The following is a 23,180-nucleotide window of genomic DNA, read 5'->3' as shown; positions in this document are numbered from 1 at the left end:
GGCGTGTCGCCACAACCAGGCACCATGAGTGCGCATGTGCAGCTGCTGCCCACAAGGAAAGACTCTGAGCAGCCGAGACGCAGCGCTTCAAACGTTAGAGAGCTAAGCCAGCCGCAGCTGTATCAGAACTAAAAGGAACACGACATGCCCGTCACAGAGAAAGACCTGGCCAATGACGCGCCATGGAAGCGGATCCAGCAGAACACCTTCACCCGCTGGTTCAACGAGCACCTGAAGTGCGTGAACAAGCGGGTAGGTAACCTGCAGACTGACCTGGCCGACGGGCTCCGGCTCATCGCGCTCCTGGAGGTGCTGAGCCAGAAGAAGATGTACAGAAAGTACAACCAGAGACCCACCTTCCGGCAGATGCAGCTGGAGAACGTGTCGGTGGCGCTGGAGTTCCTGGACAAGGAGGGCATCAAGCTGGTGTCCATAGGTGAGTCACAGCGAACTGACCAGTGTGCCTGTCACGTGACCCGGCTCACAGGCTGATAGTACCAACGCCACAGCCGGGAAACTGGCTGCGTGGGGCTCATGCTATTCAATAACTTGTGTAAGATAGTATGCGTGGAATGGATTGTGTTATTAGGGTTGTAATGAAGGAACAGTAACACTGACGAGCACCTTTAAAGTGAGCAGGTGGTATGGCGGCCAGTGGTGGAGTGACGTCTTTCTTGTACACCTGTCTGTGTTTTGAAAGTGGCATTCGGCTGAACAGTACATAGTGCAATGAGCTACAGGTGGTTTACTTGGAAAACAATAGCGCAAGGAACATGAACTCGTTTTTCCTATTTATTTGTCCTCCGTTTACTGTCAAATTTTTGTATTCTTTGTCTGAACCATGATAATGTATCCCAGCACATTCCTGTGCTAATCGGTACTAAGCAGGGTAATCGTGTCCTGTTCTTGAGTAGACTTCACATTATTGGTGTTCGTGACCTTGACCGGGACACAGGGTGGGCGGTTCGGCTTTAGGTGAGATTAGGATCCTGAATGTGGTCGGCCCGCATTCCTGTGTGGTTATTCCGTTGTGTTCTGTAATCTTTGTAATGATTCACAGAGGCTTCCACCGTGTGGGAAAGTATGGGACTTACAGCAGAGTTGAGCCACCCGAGCCCTCCCTGAACCAGACTCGGCGTGTGTGCGTGTGTGTGCGCGCCGCCAGACCTGGGACTGCGAGGCACTGCGGCTCCATTCACAAACTCGCCGATACGTTAAACTCTGCGTTATATTACACAATCATGTGTTATTATTATTTTAATAATATGAAGCCCACTACATAAAGCATCAGTGTGTATGTTATGTAACTTTCTTCTAATGTAAATATTCTAGGCATTTGTGCAGCGGTGACATATATATATATATATTGTTTCGCGCTTACAGTGTTAATAACTTTCCAAACCAGACGCACTGACGTGTTCCTGGCATTCCGGCAGACTGAAAACCCGGAGTTGAAGTGTAGCGTGTTTCAGCCGCACTGTACGCGGTGCGCTGCAGTGTAATATTGCAGCTCTGTTCACAGCAATCAGTGTAGTGAATAGTCCGGTTGTGTTTTATTATTGTAATTATAATAATGTGTTATTATTTTTGCAATACCAATTTATTTGAACAGAACAGAAGACGGTTTTGTTTTTCAAAGCTATATGTATTTACACGAATGTTCCTTTCAGTGTGTTGTGGGAAACAGAATGCAGTTTAAATAAACAGTGTTTTATGTTCGAATGGCATTGCAGAGAGGATCTCCACATCAGACCGCACTCACTCGGTCGGTATCCGCACTAGTTTAAACAGATTGGCACATTGGGGAGCGAGTCCACAGTCTCGTTCTGCTGCTTCAGTACAGAATGCGTCATTCTTGTTGGTTTCGGGAGCTCGCGAGGTAAATCGAGCCCCCCCAACGAGTCGTCAAAACACAGTGAAACATTGCCATGGAAACACACTAACTATAATGCGGGAGGAACTGAAACTGGCAGCCAGGGTCTCGCTGCGTGAGATGTTTTTTTTTTTGTTTGTTTTAATGTCAGACACAGAAAGTCGCAACTTCTGACCCTCCAGTATCAATGAGAATGACCCCTGGGATACTTACACCTTGTGAAACTATTGATGGAATCACATTCCCTTTATTACATTTCTGTTAACTAAGATTTATATACAAGCTGTTGTTCATGACACAATTGATAACCTCCCACTGCTGCAGGTTTTGACAGAAGCATGCTTACTGGGCCCATGGTGTGGTGACTGAGTGGGCAGCATTTGTCCTTCAAGCTAGAATCTTTGGGGAATTATAATAAATTATATGTATGTATGTTTTAGCTAAAAGAACCAGCTGCCCAATGTTTCGATATGTTGTACATATCTTTCTCAAGGGACCATGTGTTTGAATCAAAACATTGGAGATAGATAGATAGATAGATAGATAGACGTATATATTAGCTAGATGGATAGATTATAGAATAACGTAGTGTGGTAAGGCTCCAGTGAGTTCATGCTGATATCATGTATGTAACATTGATTTCTGAGCGTGTTCTCTATGATTCTCTGCACTACTGTTGTTTCTGCTTGCATCATTATTTGCAATGCTTATGAACTCAAGGCTCTCAAACTCTCCCATTGAGGGTCCAGGACTCTCAACTAAAAATACTGAAGGTCCCAGAGGACGGTGGGGGAAGGGGCAGTGAAAATGTTGGGGGTCCCAATAAAGTACAAAGTCTTTTGTTGTGGTACACCTTTTATTTTTAAAGTTTTGACATGTTTTTAACAATAAAATAACAAACACTAAAAGCCACAAGCAGAACGTTTCTGTGTAAAAGAACAAAGAACAAAACGGCTTGGCAATAGAATCCACACAAGTACAGTTACAACCTGCTGTTCAGTGTTTCAATCTATGCATGCTCTACTCTCAGCTCCAGAAGACACCAAGCTCTAGAAAATGGGATGTGAAATCCTGCTGCTTTCTTAAAACTGCATAGGAGGCTGTGTGGTCCAGTGGTTAAAGAAAAGGGCTTGTAACCAGGAGGTCGCTGGTTCAAATCCCACCTCAGCCACTCATTGTGTGACCCTGAGCAAGTCACTTCACCTCCTTGTGCTCCGTCTTTCGGGGTGAGATGTAATTGTAAGTGACTCTGCAGCTGATGCATAGTTCACACACCCTTGTCTCTGTAAGTTTCCTTGGATAAAGGCGTCTGCTAAATAAACAAATAATAATAACAATATCAAACTGAAATGGAGGGGAGCTGTTAGGGATGTGCTTTTGGTAATTTTTCATGAATGTTTAAACCATATCTCCACACACACACATACACTCTTTATATTACATTCTGATACTGACAGCCCTGGTTAGTATTTTTTAAGCAAATAAACCCTAAATAAGCAAATAATGTTTTAACATCGCAAAGACTTAACTACAAAGTAAAAATAAGTAAATAAACAAACAGGTACACAAAGTATATATTGAAATGTTTCTATTTCTGGTTGTAATTGAAGTTGATAGTGGAGATATAATTTTATACATACATAGTATTGAACACATTTTTGGACAGTATAATGTTTTAAGAATAGTGTGTTTCTTAAAGGTTTTTTTTTTTATAAGTAACTTTGGCCAAAATTATATGGTTTAAAAAAATAAATAAATAAAAAAGAAAAGAGAGAAACATCACCCGTTAATGCAAAGTGGCTACAGGAAAGCGAAAGCGAGTTGTGCTTACAATTGAAAAAAATGTGGAACATTTTTGAATTGTAAAGAGCACTGTGACTGATATTAAAGTCTGCCTCAGAGATTTAAAAGTTTGTGGTCTTTGATAGCAGCGATGGGATTTTTGAGATCTATTGTTGGTCGAGACGAGTACTTGAGCATTACAATTTCCGAGTACTTGAATCAAATGTCTCCTCTAAATACTGTACTAGTGTACATAAACCTCCCAAACATTAACACAAGTCGTATTTTAAATGCCAAACTAACACACAATCATGTAATATATTAAGTGATTAATATAATGTTTGCCTTCTTGTGCAGTTAATTGGATATGGTCAAGTATTACTAAATAACGTAAAGTATTCAAATTCACGTATCCACACAACTTTACATTAAATTGTAAAAACAGATGCCTGGCCTACCTGTTTGAATTTTGTTTCAGGGGTCCTTTACTTTAGTGCAGTAGTTCCAACATACAAATAAAAACTGTACTAAACATAAACGGCTGTTCGGTCCAAAAGCTTACAGAACAATTTCAAGTTAAAAAAAGCCTTCCATCTATGGGAAGATTGGGGAATGGGATCCACGAGTCTGTGGTAATTGCAACTTTTTCTCCCTTTTGATAGTTCTGTATGAACAGCTGCAGCATGATTGTCTTTAAGTTTTTCAGACTCGCTGTTATTGTTTTATGGGTCGGCACAGTAGTGGGACAATCTTGCATCGATTTCAAAACTGCTGCATTCACGATTCACACGCACTGTCCTCATAGGGGATAACGTGATCATGACCTGTTTGGCCAAATCTATAGCAAATGTTACTATGGATGTTTGCTTTTTATTTGCCTTCAGTAGCTCCATCCACAATAATTCTGAATGTTTTCATTTCAAATTGTGAAGCATTAAACTTGTGTTTTTGTGGTAATGCAATTTTATTTGGCATAATTATTTACATACCACGGTTTTCTCATCCCTCAAAATACTTTCAAACGAGGCTTCCTTTGTTTAGAGATGCCATTTTAAATATAGAACAAACTCAGAAAAAACACTTGTCATTAACGTTATTACCCCGCCATGGAATTGATACCATACCACGCCTACTACAGGCATAAACACACACAGTGCACCAATGAAGCGCCAGATCGACCGAGAATAAAACCCGCCCCACTGTCAATCTTTCTGTTGCACCAATTAGAAAAGCTACTTGGAGGCAATTGCCAACCCCTTCCTTTTTATAATATCCGCCCTTACTGTGGCACTAGAGCAGTCGGATAGGTGACGGACTGCTGATGATAAATTACTAAAATTAATGCATACAAAAATATGGGTTTGGTGACATTTGTCACGTGACCGGTTATACGTTTAGCATATTATTAAACATTTAACCTCTTTTAGAGTTTATACGTTTAAACGTTTAAAATCCCCATCCCTAGGAGCTGTGTTTTTCATCATATTTAATACGATCAGCTGGTACTTGGGATATTTAAATGAGCATGTTTTCTTTCTGTTTCTCTCTATATAGCGCCACTCATTTGGAAAAAAACTATTGGTATCCAACATCAGAACAGCCATTAATTCTGCCAAGATGTAAAAAGCAAGCAGTAGACCCTTAAACTTCACAGTGTAACTACAATACAGTTAAATAGACAGTGGGAAATGAACCTACCCTGGCTACTACATGGCTACTTTAAAACACTACTTTAAAAGACGCATTGTGAAAGTGCCCCCCCAGATTTCTGCCAGGCAGTAGCTAAGCTACCGCGTTACAGGGGGAAAAAAAAGTGCTGAAAATATTTTTTTTGGTGGCCTCAATACGCTTCAATCAGTACAGCTTTCAATTAGTATACACATGAACCGCCTCTCACAACTGACCAATGACATACTTGCTGTCTGCCAAAGCTCACGTTTCAAATTTCTATTTATGATTGGGCTATTTACTGACATGAGAGGTTCAACCTTGAACTCTTCTGATTGGACAAAAATCCTGGCAATGCCACTGCTGCCAGGGTTCATTATTTACAAATAAAAATATATATTTGTATGTTTTTCGTAAGTGGGTAGAGATTAGGGAGTGGATTAGGGAGTGGTTACAATGTAGAAAACAGAAAGTACTGATTAGAGGAGAAACCTCAAAATGGAGCGAGGTGACCAGTGGAGTACCAAAGGGATCAGTATTAGGTCCTCTGCTATTCCTAATCTACATTAATGATTTAGATTCTGGTATAGTAAGCAAACTTGTTAAATTTGCAGACGACACAAAAATAGGAGCAGTGGCAAACACTGTTGCAGCAGCAAAGGTCATTCAAAATGATCTAGACAGCGTTCAGAACTGGGCAGACACATGGCAAATGACATTTAATAGAGAAAAAGTGTAAGGTACTGTACGCAGGCAATACAAATGTGCATTCTAAATATCATATGGGAGATACTGAAATTGAAGGAGGAATCTATGAAAAAGACCTAGGAGTTTATGTTGACTCAGAAATGTCTTCATCTAGACAATGGGAAGCTATAAAAAAGGCCAACAAGATGCTCGGATATATTGTGAAAAGTGTTGAATTTAAATCAAGGGAAGTAATGTTAAAACTTTACAATGCATTAGTAAGACCTCACCTAGAGTATTGTGTTCAGTTCTGGTCACCTTGTTACAAAAAGGATATTGCTGCTCTAGAAAGAGTACAAAGAAGAGCAACCAGAATTATCCCGGGTTTAAAAGGCATGTCAAATGCAGACAGGCTAAAAAATGTGAATGTATTCAGTCTTGAACAAAGAAGACTACGCGGTGATCTGATTCAAGCATTCACAATTCTAAAAGGTATTGACAATGTCGACCCAGGGGACTTTTTTCGACCTGAAAAAAGAAACAAGGACCAGGGGTCACAAATGGAGATTAGATAAAGGGGCATTCAGAACAGAAAATAGGAGGCACTTTTTTACACAGAGAATTGTGAGGGTCTTGAACCAACTCCCCAGTAATGTTGTTGAAGCCGACACCCTGGGATCCTTCAAGAAGCTGCTTGATGAGATTCTGGGATCAATAAGCTTCTAACAACCAAACGAGCAAGATGGGCTGAATGGCCTCCTCATGTTTGTAAACTTTTTTATGTTCTCAGTTCCTCCAGTTCTCTCTGCAGGCTCTTCAGGTGGCTGTGCTGGGTTGCAGGCTCTGGTTCAGTGTTGTGGGGAGGCTGCAGTCTGCAGGGTTGCAGGCTCTGGTTCAGTGTTGGGGGGAGGCTGCAGTCTGCAGGGTTGCAGGCTCTGGTTCAGTGTTGGGGGGAGGCTGCAGTCTGCAGGGTTGCAGGCTCTGGTTCAGTGTTGTGGGGAGGCTGCAGTCTGCAAGGTTGCAGGCTCTGGTTCAGTGTTGTGGGGAGGCTGCAGTCTGCAGGGTTGCAGGCTGTGGTTCAGTGTTGGGGGGCTGCAGTCTGCAGGGTTGCACGCTCTGGTTCAGTGCTGTGGGGAGGCTGCAGTCTGCAGGGTTGCAGGCTCTGGTTCAGTGTTTGGGGGAGGCTGCAGTCTGCAGGGTTGCAGGCTGTGGTTCAATGTTGAGGTGCAGCAGTCTGCAGGGTTGCAGGCTCTGGTTCAGTGTTGGGGGGAGGCTGCAGTCTGCAGGGTTGCAGGCTCTGGTTCAGTGTTGGGAGGGAGGCTGCAGTCTGCAGGGTTGCAGGCTGTGGTTCAGTGTTGGGGGGCTGCAGTCTGCAGGGTTGCACGCTCTGGTTCAGTGCTGTGGGGAGGCTGCAGTCTGCAGGGTTGCAGGCTCTGGTTCAGTGTTTGGGGGAGGCTGCAGTCTGCAGGGTTGCAGGCTGTGGTTCAATGTTGAGGTGCAGCAGTCTGCAGGGTTGCAGGCTCTGGTTCAGTGTTTGGGGGAGGCTGCAGTCTGCAGGGTTGCAGGCTGTGGTTCAATGTTGAGGTGCAGCAGTCTGCAGGGTTGCAGGCTCTGGTTCAGTGTTGGGGGGAGGCTGCAGTCTGCAGGGTTGCAGGCTCTGGTTCAGTGTTGGGAGGGAGGCTGCAGGGTTGCAGGCTCTGCTTCTTGTTTCTCCCTCTATGTCTGTTTCTCCCTCTATGTCTGTTCTTTCTGGAAGCTGAGTGCAAACCTGTCTAGGCTGTTCTCAGTGCCCTGCACCATGACTGTGCCGTTGTGGTACACAGTGTCAGTGAGCATGGTGCTGTCTGTGTCCTTGTCTTCAGACACTATGATCTGCCTGCCTTTGCTAATCCCCCTCTTCCTGATGCAGGGGTGGGTCTTGCACAGGGCAGTGGGGTGCTGCGTGTGGAACAGCAGGTTGCTCTTGACCCTGCTCTCCCCCAGCACAGTGCAGTCTGCAATCAGGGGCTCTGAGGATTCTCTCAGAAACATGTTTTTATATTGTCTCTTGGCCTGAGCAGCGCAAACTACTTCTGGGCATTTTATTTCACAGCCCTGCTCTGCACTGAGAGTGCTGCTGGTGGGAGGAGCTATGATTGATACATGTCTATTAGTGTGGCAGTTGCCGGATCTAGCCCAGCTGTCATTTCTTTTAAATTCTCCCTCTACATTTTCTGAAAATAAATTGCAGTAAATCTGAAGTTTGATGAGCCTTATTTATTTTAATTATAGTATTTTCTATCTTCTCTTCAGTTTAAATTTAGACAGGCTTACCTTGGCTGTCTCTGTCTTTCTTTATTTCCCAAACTTTCCTTTTCTTTCTCCTGTTCTCTCTTTCTTACCTTTTCTTTAAATCATTTTAATCCTAATGTTTTTCTTCTTGAAAAAATATCCTCCCTGTCTCCTCTAGCAGTTTAGACAACTTTATGCAAAATTTTAGATCACAAATCAAACATTTTTCTGTGTAAACATTTCAAATTACTATTTCTTTTTAGGAGCCCATCTCTCTGCTTGCTTCACAGAGTGCTCTCTCTGTCTCTCTCCCTCTCTGTCTCTCTTTCACTCACTTTTTTTTTAATAATGTCAGGGGTGTGCAGGTCAGGATTGAGATGCTGTCTCTCTCTCTCGGTCTCTCTGTCTCTGTCTCTCTCTCTCTCTCTCCATCTCTCTCTCTGTCTCTCTCTCTCTCTCACACTCTCTGCCCATGAGAAATGACAGCTGGGCTCTTCACACCACCTCTCCAGTTCACAGGGCTGTCCAGTATTTCTCATGCTGATAGGAACTCTCTCTCTGTCTCACAGTGAAGCTGCACTGCATGAGATTCACACCCCAGGTGCAGAGCACAGCCACACCAGCGCCTATTCACTCAGATCCTGCAGATCCATGTCTGTCTCTGAGTGAGTGTGTGTCTGTGGCTCTGTCTCTGTATGTCTCGAAGTGTCTGCCTGTGTCTCTGAGTGTGTTTGTGTGTGTGTGTGTGTGTGTTTGTGTGTGTGTCCGCCTGTGTCTCTGTCTCTGCGTCTCTGTCTGACTGTGTGTGCGCTCATGTACATTAAGTGCTGGTTCTCTGTGTGCTCATGTACAGTAAGTGCTGTTTCACTGTGTGTGTGTGTCATGTTGCTCTTTGGATAGCTGAGCTGTAATTATCTCAGGGAGTGGTTTCATTTACAACTTACTGCAGATTTCTTTCAGGAGTCGCATTTACTTTCAGCCTGCAATAAATTCAAGGAAATTCCAAATTATGAAGCAAACTTCAGCAAAGTTTTTCTGAACAACATTTACATTCAAATAAAACTAACAAAAAACTAGTTTGCTGTGTCGAGGAGCAGTTTAGCTGTCTTGAGCTGTTTCTTTCTTTCCTAATGTTAAAATTGTTCTGTTTGTTTGAACAAAGTGTTGTGTAAACTCTGCATACAGCTAATGGGGCCTGCTACCCCCCCCCCACAGTACCGACTGGAGAAAGGAGAGAAATACTCTCCTGTACAGCGAGAGGGCTTCTTTATTTATTTCACACCTCATTGATGCACTGCTTTCCTTTGCGAGGCAGTCATTTATAAATTCTGCTATATGAACGAATAGAAACATGGTCATTTTTGCCATTTAATAAGTTTCAAGCAGCATTTGTTTGAATACTTGGATATCTCTCTCGGCACAAATGCACGTCCACTTTATAAGGAGGGTCAGGTTGAGCTCCATCCCTGTGCCTGGATGCACTGGTAAGAGCAGAGCTGGAATGAAGGTGCGTTTACACAGTCCTGAGAGATTCCCTGCTCTACGAAGAGCAAACAGCAGCGATGGGGCCTGGGACTGTGCCGGCTCCCACACAGCACACGCTGCGCACAAAAGGGTTCACTCATTCCATTCACAGAATGTGAAGGAACACAACCGTCTACAGCCCAGGACAGTTTCATGGATGTTGAACTGAATTTTATTCATGAAAGAGAATTCTTCAGGTGCAGTGCTCCCAGACAGTTTTAAAAACATTTCTCACATACCACTATTTAGGGAGATTGTTACATTGCAAGCAACAAGTTTCAAAAGTTGATTTAGAGACAAAAATAAACGTTATTTGTTTACATTTTAGTTTTGATTCCCTTAAAACAGAGCTTGCATACAGGATGACATTTCTACCATGCAGGGTAGTGGCTGGTTTGTTCAGAGTGACCGCAATAAGCGGCAAGGTTGACAGGGAGAGCATGTGTGTCCTCAACTACCTCTGGTGATGTAAACAAACTGGCACGCCTACAACACGTGGTATCTGATGAGCTAGACTATAGGAATCCCAGGAGTGTGTGGCTGAAGTGGATTGCAGGGCCCCTCTCTGCTCGTTCACACAGGCAGGGACAGAGATGGTTGCCGGCACTGTGGGATCTTATCAGCTTTTTTACAAAACAAAAGTGAAACTCCTTGCAACAATACAACCATTGTGTTTCAAGTGAAACTTGATTTCCAATGGAGTCTGTCCTTGTAGAGATTACAAATTCTCCATCTGCCTCTCCCTCTGTCTCTCTCTCTCTCTCTCTCCCTCCCACACACCAATGAACAGCTACTGCAAGACCATAAATGTGTAATCTGGTGTGTCCAGCAGCTACCAACCTTGTAAATCATTCACTGGGGAGTGTGAGCCAAGCAGTACAGGGTGGAACAGGTCTCTCATCAGAGCAGTACAGCGTGGAACAGGTCTCTCATCAGAGCAGTACAGGGTGGAACAGGTCTCTCATCAGAGCAGTACAGAGTGGAACAGGTCTCTTATCAGAGCATTACAGAGTGGAACAGGTCTCTCATCACAGAGTGGAACAGGTCTCATCAGAGCAGTACAGGATGGAACAGTTCTCTCATCAGAGCAGTACAGGGTGGAACAGGTCTCTCATCAGAGCAGTACAGAGTGGAACAGGTCTCTCATCAGAGCAGTACAGGGTGGAACAGGTCTCTTATCAGAGCAGTACAGAGTGGAACAGGTCTCTCATCACAAAGTGGAACAGGTCTCTCATCAGAGCAGTACAGGGTGGAACAGGTCTCTTATCAGAGCAGTACAGAGTGGAACAGGTCTCATCAGAGCAGTACAGGGTGGAACAGGTCTCTTATCAGAGCAGTACAGGGTGGAACAGGTCTCTCATCAGAGCAGTACAGGGTGGAACAGGTCTCTCATCAGAGCAGTACTGGGTGGAACAGGTCCCATCACAGAGTGGAACAGGTCTCTCATCAGAGCAGTACAGAGTGGAACAGGTCTCTTATCAGAGCAGTACAGGGTGGAACAGGTCTCTCATCAGAGCAGTACAGGATGGAACAGGTCTCTCATCAGAGCAGTACAGGGTGGAACAGGTCTCTCATCAGAGCAGTACAGGGTGGAACAGGTCTCTTATCAGAGCAGTACAGGGTGGAATAGGTCTCTCATCAGAGCAGTACAGGGTGGAACAGGTCTCTCATCAGAGCAGTACAGGGTGGAACAGGTCTCTCATCAGAGCAGTACAGGGTGGAACAGGTCTCTCATCAGAGCAGTACAGGGTGGAACAGGTCTCATCACAGAGTGGAACAGGTCTCTCATCAGAGCAGTACAGGGTGGAACAGGTCTCTCATCAAAGAGTCGAACAGGTCTCTCATCAGAGCAGTACAGAATGGAACAGGTCTCTCATCAGAGCAGTACAGGGTGGAACAGGTCTCTCATCAGAGCAGTACAGAGTGGAACAGGTCTCTTATCAGAGCAGTACAGGGTGGAACAGGTCTCATCACAGAGTGGAACAGGTCTCTCATCAGAGCAGTACAGAGTGGAACAGGTCTCTCATCAGAGCAGTACAGGGTGGAACAGGTCTCTCATCAGAGCAGTACAGGGTGGAACAGGTCTCTCATCAGAGCAGTACAGGGTGGAACAGGTCTCATCACAGAGTGGAACAGGTCTCTCATCAGAGCAGTACAGGGTGGAACAGGTCTCTCATCACAGAGTGGAACAGGTCTCTCATCTGAGCAGTACAGAGTGGAACAGGTCTCTTATCAGAGCAGTACAGGGTGGAATAGGTCTCTCATCACAGAGTGGAACAGGTCTCTCATCAGAGCAGTACAGGGTGGACCAGGTCTCTCATCAGAGCAGTACTGGATGGAACAGTTCTCTCATCAGAGCAGTACACTGTGGAACAGGTCTCTCATCAGAGCAGTACAGGGTGGAACAGGTCTCTCATCAGAGCAGTACAGGGTGGAACAGGTCTCATCACAGAGTGGAACAGGTCTCTCATCAGAGCAGTACAGGGTGGAACAGGTCTCTCATCACAGAGTGGAACAGGTCTCTCATCTGAGCAGTACAGAGCGGAACAGGTCTCTTATCAGAGCAGTACAGGGTGGAATAGGTCTCTCATCACAGAGTGGAACAGGTCTCTCATCAGAGCAGTACAGGGTGGACCAGGTCTCTCATCAGAGCAGTACTGGATGGAACAGTTCTCTCATCAGAGCAGTACAGGGTGGAACAGGTCTCTCATCAGAGCAGTACAGGGTGGAACAGGTCTCATCACAGAGTGGAACAGGTCTCTCATCAGAGCAGTACAGGGTGGAACAGGTCTCTCATCAGAGCAGTACAGAGTGGAACAGGTCTCTCATCAGAGCAGTACAGGGTGGAACAGGTCTCTTATCAGAGCAGTACAGGGTGGAACAGGTCTCTCATCACAGAGTGGAACAGGTCTCATCAGAGCAGTACAGAGTGGAACAGTTCTCTCATCAGAGCAGTACAGGGTGGAACAGGTCTCTCATCACAGAGTGGAACAGGTCTCTCATCAGAGCAGTACAGAGTGGAACAGGTCTCTCATCAGAGCAGTACAGGGTGGAACAGGTCTCTCATCACAGAGTGGAACAGGTCTCTCATCAGAGCAGTACAGAGTGGAACAGGTCTCTCATCAGAGCAGTACAGAGTGGAACAGGTCTCTCATCAGAGCAGTACAGGGTGGAACAGGTCTCTCATCAGAGCAGTACAGGGTGGAACAGGTCTCTCACAGAGCAGTACAGAGTGGAACAGGTCTCTCATCAGAGCAGTACAGAATGGAACAGGTCTCTCATCAGAGCAGTACAGGGTGGAACAGTTCTTTCATCAGAGCAGTACAGAGTGGAACAGGTCTCTTATCAGAGCAGTACAGAGTGGAACAGGTCTCTCATCAGAGCAGTACAGAGTGGAACAGGTCTCTCATCAGAGCAGTACAGAGTGGAACAGGTCTCTCATCAGAGCAGTACACAGTGGAACAGGTCTCTCATCACAGAGTGGAACAGGTCTCTCATCAGAGCAGTACAGGGTGGAACAGGTCTCTCATCACAGAGTGGAACAGGTCTCTCATCACAGAGTGGAACAGGTCTCTCATCACAGAGTGGAACAGGTCTCTCATCAGAGCAGTACAGAGTGGAACAGGTCTCTCATCAGAGCAGTACAGAGTGGAACAGGTCTCTCATCAGAGCAGTACAGAGTGGAACAGGTCTCTCATCAGAGCAGTACAGGGTGGAACAGGTCTCTCATCAGAGCAGTACAGGGTGGAACAGGTCTCTCATCAGAGCAGTACAGGGTGGAACAGGTCTCTCATCACAGAGTGGAACAGGTCTCTCATCAGAGCAGTACAGAGTGGAACAGGTCTCTCATCACAGAGTGGAACAGGTCTCTCATCAGAGCAGTACAGGGTGGAACAGGTCTCTCATCACAGAGTGGAACAGGTCTCTCATCAGAGCAGTACAGAGTGGAACAGGTCTCTCATCAGAGCAGTACAGGGTGGAACAGGTCTCTCATCAGAGCAGTACAGCGTGGAACAGGTCTCTCATCGCAGAGTGGAACAGGTCTCTCATCAGAGCAGTGCAGGGTGGAACAGGTCTCTCATCGCAGAGTGGAACAGGTCTCTCATCAGAGCAGTGCAGGGTAGAACAGGTCTCTCATCACAGAGTGGAACAGGTCTCTCATCAGAGCAGTACAGAGTGGAACAGGTCTCTCATCAGAGCAGTACAGAGTGGAACAGGTCTCTTATCAGAGCAGTACAGGGTGGAACAGGTCTCTCATCACAGAGTGGAAAAGGTCTCTCATCAGAGCAGTACAGAGTGGAACAGGTCTCTCATCAGAGCAGTACAGAGTGGAACAGGTCTCTCATCAGAGCAGTACAGAGTGGAACAGGTCTCTCATCAGAGCAGTACAGGGTGGAACAGGTCTCTCATCACAGAGTGGAAAAGGTCTCTCATCAGAGCAGTACAGAGTGGAACAGGTCTCTCATCAGAGCAGTACAGAGTGGAACAGGTCTCTCACAGAGCAGTACAGAGTGGAACAGGTCTCTCATCAGAGCAGTACAGAGTGGAACAGGTCTCTCATCAGAGCAGTACAGGGTGGAACAGGTCTCTCATCAGAGCAGTACAGGGTGGAACAGGTCTCTCATCAGAGCATTACAGAGTGGAATAGGTCTCTCATCAGAGAGGAGTGCTTGTGGAAAGTGACAGTGTGTATTTCTGAAGGGAATGATTTCCCTGAGGTTTAATAGATCAGGTTATTAATGCAGCATGCTCTGTCCTGACACTGCTCCACACAGCTGTGCAGTATTGATTGCATCTCATACAGATATGAACACATTGCTACCGTACAATGTAACCCGCGTCGGCGCAAAGCTAATTCTCGGCCAGGTCCTGTGGGACACATTTTACAATGCACATGTCCAGGTGTACTAGAAATACACTGTGCAAGAATTTAGTGGCAATATTAAAACGTGTCTGATCGTCTCACATTTACTCAAAACTTTCAAGTGTTCTGCATCCTGGCCGTATACTAACTGCCAATTAGTTTAATGTCACTTCAGTTACTTTGGTAATAATGGCATTATCAACTGAAAACATTTACAGAATGGTTTTCTATACTGGTAAAAAGTCATGGATTTTAAACAATTTTATTCACAATAAATAAATCAATCCAGTCTTTCAGTTGAGAAGCCCCACACAATTAGACACACCAGGATTCAGGAAGATTGTTACATTAGTTGTAAAAGCACCAAATCCTAAACCTGTTTGTTTAGATTCGTTGAGCCAAAACGCAGCATATCCAGACTTGTTAACATTTCAAGCTTGTGGCTTTAATATTTGTAGAAGTAAAGGGTTGTGGAAGCAGTGCCACATTCAGGACGTGATTTAGGAGCCAGTCCTCCTCTCAGGTAGTGAAGTGTGCAGAACTCCTCGGCACTTCGCGTGTGGAGACTGGTGTCAGAATTGGTTCTAGCCTTCAATTGTGGGGCAAAAGTCTGAATTTCATCAAACTTTGCACAAGCATTTATTAGAAGATGTTCTTCCGTTTGCTGTGAGTCGAGGTTCTAGTGACTTTGTTTCCATGGGCTTTCCTGAGCTGTTAAAGGGTAGCCACTTGCTTGATTTTCCATGAAGTATCATTTTACTGTGTATACAAGTCCCACTGGCCTACCTGTTCATAGTGCAGTTGTATCCGCGTAGAGGAACACCTAAGAGAACACCCTTATGGTGAAACTGATTTTTCCTATTGGAAATGATCCAGCTAAAGGAACAGGAACTTCGCTTATAAGAACACCTTCTGGGGGTCCCCGAGTGGCTCATCCAGTTAAAGCGCTGCCGCTGGGAGTGCAGGATGAGTCACACAGCTTGGACGGCGCCGGTTCACGTCCAGGCTGTGCAAAGAGGCCGAACTTTGCTGGGGACTCCGAAGGGGGCGTCACATTGGCTCTGACACTCCCAGGGTGGGGGATGGGAAACCGGCAGGGATTGCTTCTCCTCATCGCGCAAAAGCAAACCCTACTGGCCAGACACCAAGCACATTCAGAGTGGATAAGAGGCAGGGCTGATCTCTGTTCTCCCGGATCGGTAGCCCACCCACCTCTGCTCCCGATTTCTCTGCGTAAAAGCGATTCTGGCTTTTGGCTTGTGAGATCCGAGCACGCTCAGACGCCCTAAGAACATCTGTGCTGTGTGGGGACCCGCTGTGGTGAGGAGAAAAGACATAACTGGACATTCCAAATTGGGGGAAAATAAGTAAAAAGAATAATTGGTCACTCTAAATTAAAAAAAAAAAAAAAAAGAACCCTTCTTGGCACTGCTAGTGATTTGTTCACAACGGATACATACTGTTTTGTAATCTGATCACTCGTCATCAAACTTAATAAATAAATAATTATAATAATTATAAATAATTATTATTATTTATTTCTTAGCAGACGCCCTTATCCAGGGCGACTTACAATTGTTACAAGATATCACATTATTTTTACATACAATTACATTATTTTCACATGTTATTTTTACATACCATTACCCATTTGTACAGTTGGGTTTTTACTGGAGCAATCTAGGTAAAGTACCTTGCGCAAGGGTACAGCAGCAGTGTCCTCCACCTGGGAATGAACCCACGACCCTCTGGTCCAGAGCCCTAAACACGACTCCACACTGCTGCCCAAACTTAAACTAAAATGGTTTATTCAGTCTTTTCAAATGTGACTTGTCATCGCGAGAGTGTCTTGAGGCACACCGATTGGTTTATTAAATCTTTCCAGAATCGCCGTCATATCATTGAATTGTTTTGTATTCTGATTTTCCACGAGTGCAGCTCATCGCTACAAAATGGCATGCAAACAAACGGCGAAACACGCTGCTGTTTCACTTGCTACACAAAGTTGGAAATTGTTCGAGCTGTCTGTCTGCCAGACCCCCCCCCCCCCATCCAGGGGTGCATATCCCTGCCCAGCCATATATTGGAGGTGCCTTTGTAGGTTTGTACGTAATATTGAGAACTGCTTCTACAATTGTGATGAAACTTGGTACCGACATTTTAGCTAATGACAGAATGTGTGCATGCAGTATGATCGTGATGGCTCTGCTCTTTTATACAGAGCTGTGAGGAGGGGGTGTGTACAGTACTGGTACACACTGAGGAGGGTGGATGGGGGCACAGCTCTTCTCTGCTCGCTGGGGAAGTTTCTACTTCCCTTTCTCTGACGGATACTCCCATATCCTTGAAGTAAACTGTGTAGTACATCACTACATCACTGTAATGACAGACTGTACCCCACCACAACCAAATGACCTTCCAAAACAAAGAAGTGCCTCTTCTGTGCAGGAGAATGTGCTTTCCTGATTTCAGCAGTCTGTAAATCGCTGCCATCTCAAATAACAAAGGAAAGATAACATGTCTTGTGGGTGTATAAAGGACTTTTGATACTGATGGAAGAGACGTAGTCATTTAAATGCATTTCAAGTCATGGTTTTAATTGGGACGTTTTCTATCAATCGATTAACCAGAGCATGTGAACGATGGATTCATCACAAAACAAGTCCCATATCCTATCAAATGATCATATTTGGTATGTAAATATACACAGTTTAATTGTACTTATCTAGAGAACCACTTATCCGGTTGTAAATTCTTTAACGTTATTGAAGTTTCAGAATAGGGAGGAAGCAGTTAGTCAGCCAGTCCCTCCATCTGTCCGTCTGCATGTCTTGCTTGGGTTGTGGATCTGGATCCAGAGCCTGCAGGTCATGCTGATCCACAGTCACACAATGACAGGAATGAGGTTAAGAAAGCTGACGAGGGGTTCGAAATGGTTTAAAAAGCATTAGTCAGCACTTTGAGCCTATACAGTATCTGCCCAGTCCAGGATGAGATGTCCAAACTGACAAGGTAAACCAGCTGAGTACGTACAACTCCCAACACTGCTGGGATAGCCGGCACATTCAGCACAGCCTCATGTTAAGAGAGTGCCAGCCTCCCTCACAATCAACTCCAGCACCCAGTGTATAGGGTTCCCAGCGTCCCTCACAATCAACTCCAGCACCCAGTGAATAAGGGTTCCCAGCCTCCCTCACAATCAACTCCAGCACCCAGTGTATAGGGTTCCCAGCGTCCCTCACAATCAACTCCAGCACCCAGTGAATAGGGTTCCCAGCCTCCCTCACAATCAACTCCAGCACCCAGTGTATAGGGTTCCCAGCCTCCCTCACAGCGGACTCCAGCACCCAGTGTATAGGGTTCCCAGCCTCCTTCACAATCAACTCCAGCACCCAGTGTATAGGATTCCCAGCCTCCCTCACAGTAAACCAGCACAATCGATTAACCAGAGCATGTGAACGATGGAATCATCACAAAACAAGTCCCATATCGTATCCAAAAGCAAATGTGGTTTGTGAACTGTTTGTAAAACATGTAAAGAATAAAAGTAAAGCTAACTTAATATTATTTTATTTGGATTTGAGTGCATGTTTATGTATTTGTGTAAGTTTCATTATAGGCTCCTAACATTTATTCATTTATTAGAGAAATAAACAAAAAATCTAGTTATCTGCAGTATGTGTTTATCCCGATCGTAACTTGTATACAGTGTGTGTTCGTAAAGTCAAAGCCTCCTTCTCCTGGCTTTAGAAGAGATGCACCATGCTTGTGTTACTGTGATATGCTTAAATAAAGTTGATGAAAGTAACTAGATTGCGTGCAGTTGTTTGATTTCAACTTATTATTCAAAGCGGAGACTAGTTGCTATAGTATTGTGGTTACTGTATTGTCGCTGACAGCAAACCTTATTCTCGATTATTTATGTATGTATTTATTTATGTATATTTATTTATGTATGTATTTATTTATGTATGTATTTATTTATGTATGTATTTATTTATGTATGTATTTATTTATGTATGTATTTATTTATTTTACTTTATTTGCTATACTAAATTGAAATAGATGGATAAAATAGATAGGAAGCATTTTTCATTTTTTTTTTAAATGAGTAGCGCTGTTGGAACGAGGGAGGATAAAAGGGAATTACTGGCACCAGTCGGTACAATGATACAAACATGAAGATTATAACATCTGCAAATCTATATGTGAAGGAAGTCATCACTGTTAAATATTTATTTCAAACTTGCGAACAGCTGCATCACTATTCCTCCACCACTGCTTACAAGTACCCCAGGGGTACCCTATTAAAACTCCCCTGATTTAAGCTATATAGAATGACCGTATAGTATATATGAAAATACATGTGTGTGAATAACTGATGTGTGAATGTGTATGTAACTATACTATTCAGATATTTACAGGCCTCCCACTTTAAAACACTGTAAAAGGTTTAGAAAGTAAGTGCTGGCTGCGAGTGAGGAGCGCGAGACCTCGAAGCTCAGCCACGTGTCTGATCAGACTCCTCTTCAGTGGGCATGCCAGAGGGTTCAGTCAGATTCTTTGTCAGATAGCAGGATTGAAGAAGGGAGTGCTGTAATTCCAGTAATACCCTCATTGCTGAGGGAGGTTTTGCCACTCTGATGTTATTGGGACAGCCCTCGCTGGTTTAAACTGACTGTATTTGGGTGCTTTGTAAAGTCTGTATTTGTGCTGAGTGTGTGTGTGTGTGGTGGATATGCTGAGGTTTAAGTAGCAAGGGTTTATCATGGCGTGTGTATGTGGAGGATGTAGTGGTTTGGGATCCTGTTTTACAGCAGTAAGTGTCAGTGGATTCCAGTTTAGTGCAGTGTAGTATAGTGTAGTGTCATCTCATTTATTATAGTAGTAAATGTGCCCTTCCCCTGGCCCTTGAGTCCCAGCAGTACCGCTTTCACTTTCCTGCAGTTTATATATCTGCAGTCTCACACTGGCAGGCAGGAAGCAGCAGTTTATATATCTGCAGTCTCACACTGGCAGGCAGGAAGCAGCAGTTTATATATCTGCAGTCTCACACTGGCAGGCAGGAAGCAGCAGTTTATATATCTGCAGTCTCACACTGGCAGGCAGGAAGCAGTAGTTTATATATCTGCAGTCTCACACTGGCAGGCAGGAAGCAGCAGTTTATATATCTGCAGTCTCACACTGGCAGGCAGGAAGCAGCAGTTTATATATCTGCAGTCTCACTCTGGCAGGCAGGAAGCAGCAGTTTCGAGAAACCTCGAAATGGAGTGATGTAACCAGTGGTGTACCACAGGGATCAGTATTAGGTCCTCTGCTATTCCTAATCTACATTAATGATTTAGACTCTGATATAGTAAGCAAACTCGTTAAATTTGCAGACGACGAGGAGTGGCAGACACTGTTGAAGCAGCAAAGGTCATTCAAAATGATCTAGACACAATTCAAAATTGGGCAGACACATGGCAAATGAAATTTAATAGAGAAAAGTGTAAAGTATTGCATGCGGGCAATAAAAATGTGCATTATAAATATCATATGGGAGATAGTGAAATTGAAGAAGGGAACTATGAAAAAGACCTAGGAGTTTATGTTGACTCAGAAATGTCTTCATCTAGACAATGTGGGGAAGCTATAAAAAAGGCTAACAAGATGCTTGGATATATTGTGAGAAGTGTTGAATTTAAATCAAGGGAAGTAATGTTAAAACTCTACAATGCATTAGTAAGACCTCACCTAGAATATTGTGTTCAGTTCTGGTCACCTCATTACAAAAAGGATATTGCTGCTCTAGAAAGAGTGCAAAGAAGAGCAACCAGAATTATCCCAGGTTTAAAAGGCATGTCGTATGCAGACAGGCTAAAAGAATTGAATCTATTCAGTCTTGAACAAAGAAGACTACGCGGCGATCTGATTCAAACATTCAAAATCCTAAAAGGTATAGACAATGTCAACCCGGGGGACTTCTTTGACTTGAAAAAAGAAAAAAGGACCAGGGGTCATAAATGGAGATTAGATAAAGGGGCATTCAGAACAGAAAATAGGAGGCATTTTTTTACACAGAGAATTGTGAGTGTCTGGAACCAACTCCCCAGTAATGTTGTTGAAGCTGACACCCTGGGATCCTTCAAGAAGCTGCTTGATGAGATTCTGGGATCAATAAGCTACTAACAACCAAACGAGCAAGATGGGCTGAATGGCCTCCTCTCGTTTGTAAACTTTCTTATGTTCTTATGTTCTTATATCTGCAGTCTCTCACACTGGTGCTCAGGTAGGAAGCAGTTGTGGAATGATTAGTGACGGATATTTGGCACCAATGCGGTTGTGTAACATGAAGAAAAAAAAAAAATTCCAAGGCCAGTCCAGGGAATGTGTTTCTTGTTGGCATAACAACCTTGGTAAATAAAACCTCAATCTCTGGAATCCCACGTAGGCCTTCAGTAACCTCTGGCCCACTGCCAAGGGACAGGCACTGTGCAGCGTCTGCACACTCGCTGGAGCAGGGCAAGGAGGACGCTGGAAAAAACCCTGCTTTAAAAAGAAAAGAACAGCACGCCCTCTTTCAGATCTGAATTACACTAAACAAAAATATATATACTGTGTGTGTGTGTGTGTGTGTGTGTGTGTGTGTGTGTGTGTGAATAGTTACACAGGAAATTATAACTCGCATATCACAAACCAACTGTTCACAGTGAAGTATTTGCTGAAATTGCAGTACCTCTTATCCAGTGTACAGATGTTATTGTGTGCATAGAACACCATGCTTGATTCCAATGTTTAAAAATCTAAACGGAACAAAAAACACACTGGTACCTTTTGTAAAATGAATCATCCTGTAGCCCTGCGTGCAGTGTGTGTGCCGGGTGTCTCTTACTGTTTTTAGAGCTGTCATTTTGCACAGTTTGAGCAGCCGCTTTGCTTCATGCTTCTTTCTCCCAAACTGCACCAGGTGATACTTATTATAGAAAAAGAGACACCCTACACATCACGGATTCACTCAGAATATACAGCAGGACTTCTACAAATTTCCTGTCAACTGTGAATGAACCAAATCTGTTAAATATCGAGGGGACGAGTCTGTGGAGCTAATTGCACACTTAACATTACTGTAGAGGTTCCAGTACAATATAAACCCCTGCCATGGCAGTAAGGGGATGGTTTCCTTCTTGGGGTCACCCCACCACCTTTGCTTTCTCAATATTTTGGCATGCCTGCAGTGGAGAGGTTCAGAGTGTGTGAGAGAGGATCCCAGGGTGTCAGCTTCAACTACATTACTGGGGAGTGCTCTCCATTCAACTTGCACAGCAGTGCCAGGCTGGAGCTCTGATTAGATAAGATAAAGCAACACATTGCAAACACTGCAGAGGCCCTGCTACAACACGAAGGAGATGCAGTAACTCACACAGGCCTGCTTATTGACTGATCCTCTGGGTCCCAGTCTCTTGATCAGACCTCAGTTTACCTGCCTCCCTTTGATAGCTCAGTTGGAGTACAGTTCATCTGCTAGTTGACAGCGGCTGGGCAGGGAGGATAGTGAATCCCGGAGTGTTTCCTCTCTCACACACTCTGAACCCCTCCTGGCAGACAGGCAGGCTGTCGTTCTGTCTGGAGTGTTTCCTCTCACACACTCTGAACATCTCCTGGCAGGCAGACAGGCAGGCTGTCATTCTGTCTGGAGTGTTTCCTCTCTCATACACTCTGAATCCCTCCTGGCAGGCAGGCAGACAGGCTGGCTGTCGTTCTGTCTGGAGTGTTTCCTCTCTCATACACTCTGAATCCCTCCTGGCAGGCAGGCAGACAGGCTGTCGTTCTGTCTGGTGTTTCCTCTCTCACACACTCTAATCCTCTCCTGGCAGGCTGGCAGGCTGTCGTTCTGTCTGGTGTTTGTTTCCTCTCTCACACACTCTAATCCTCTCCTGGCAGGCAGACAGGCTGTCGTTCTGTCTGGTGTTTGTTTCCTCTCTCACACACTCTAATCCTCTCCTGGCAGGCTGGCAGGCTGTCGTTCTGTCTGGTGTTTGTTTCCTCTCTCACACACTCTAATCCTCTCCTGGCAGGCTGGCAGGCTGTCGTTCTGTCTGGTGTTTGTTTCCTCTCTCACACACTCTGAACCTCTCCTGGCAGGCAGGCAGGCTGTCGTTCTGTCTGGTGTTTGTTTCCTCTCTCACACACTCTGAACCTCTCCTGGCAGGCAGGCAGGCTGTCGTTCTGTCTGGTGTTTGTTTCCTCTCTCACACACTCTGAACCTCTCCTGGCAGGCAGACAGGCTGTCGTTCTGTCTGGTGTTTGTTTCCTCTCTCACACACTCTGAACCTCTCCTGGCAGGCAGGCAGGCTGTCGTTCTGTCTGGTGTTTGTTTCCTCTCTCACACACTCTGAACCTCTCCTGGCAGGCAGGCAGGCTGTCGTTCTGTCTGGTGTTTCCTCTCTCACACACTCTGAACCTCTCCTGGCAGGCAGACAGGCTGTCGTTCTGTCTGGTGTTTGTTTCCTCTCTCACACACTCTGAACC

At 44.8% G+C, this 23,180-nt stretch overlaps 1 protein-coding gene across 4 annotated transcripts in view; it reads left to right on the top strand.

Annotated features, from left to right (window-relative positions):
• LOC117964055 (filamin-B-like) overlaps positions 1-23,180 on the top strand; it is a 153,455-nt gene continuing 130,275 nt past the window's right edge. For 3 of the 4 annotated variants that reach the window (XM_058999338.1, XM_058999336.1, XM_058999335.1), the window contains exon 1: positions 2-436. In XM_058999338.1, coding sequence (XP_058855321.1) covers positions 145-436 — 292 coding nt within the window. In that variant the 5' untranslated portion in view covers positions 2-144. Of the gene's footprint in view, positions 437-23,180 lie in introns of all 4 variants that reach the window. The other variant, XM_058999339.1, reaches the window with a different exon arrangement.

Source organism: Acipenser ruthenus, chromosome 25 (genome assembly GCF_902713425.1).
Source record: "Acipenser ruthenus chromosome 25, fAciRut3.2 maternal haplotype, whole genome shotgun sequence".
In the NCBI taxonomy this organism is placed as follows: Eukaryota; Metazoa; Chordata; class Actinopteri; order Acipenseriformes; family Acipenseridae; genus Acipenser; species Acipenser ruthenus.
Note: the sequence above shows the minus strand (reverse complement) of the source record. Positions and strands in the feature narration are given on the sequence as shown.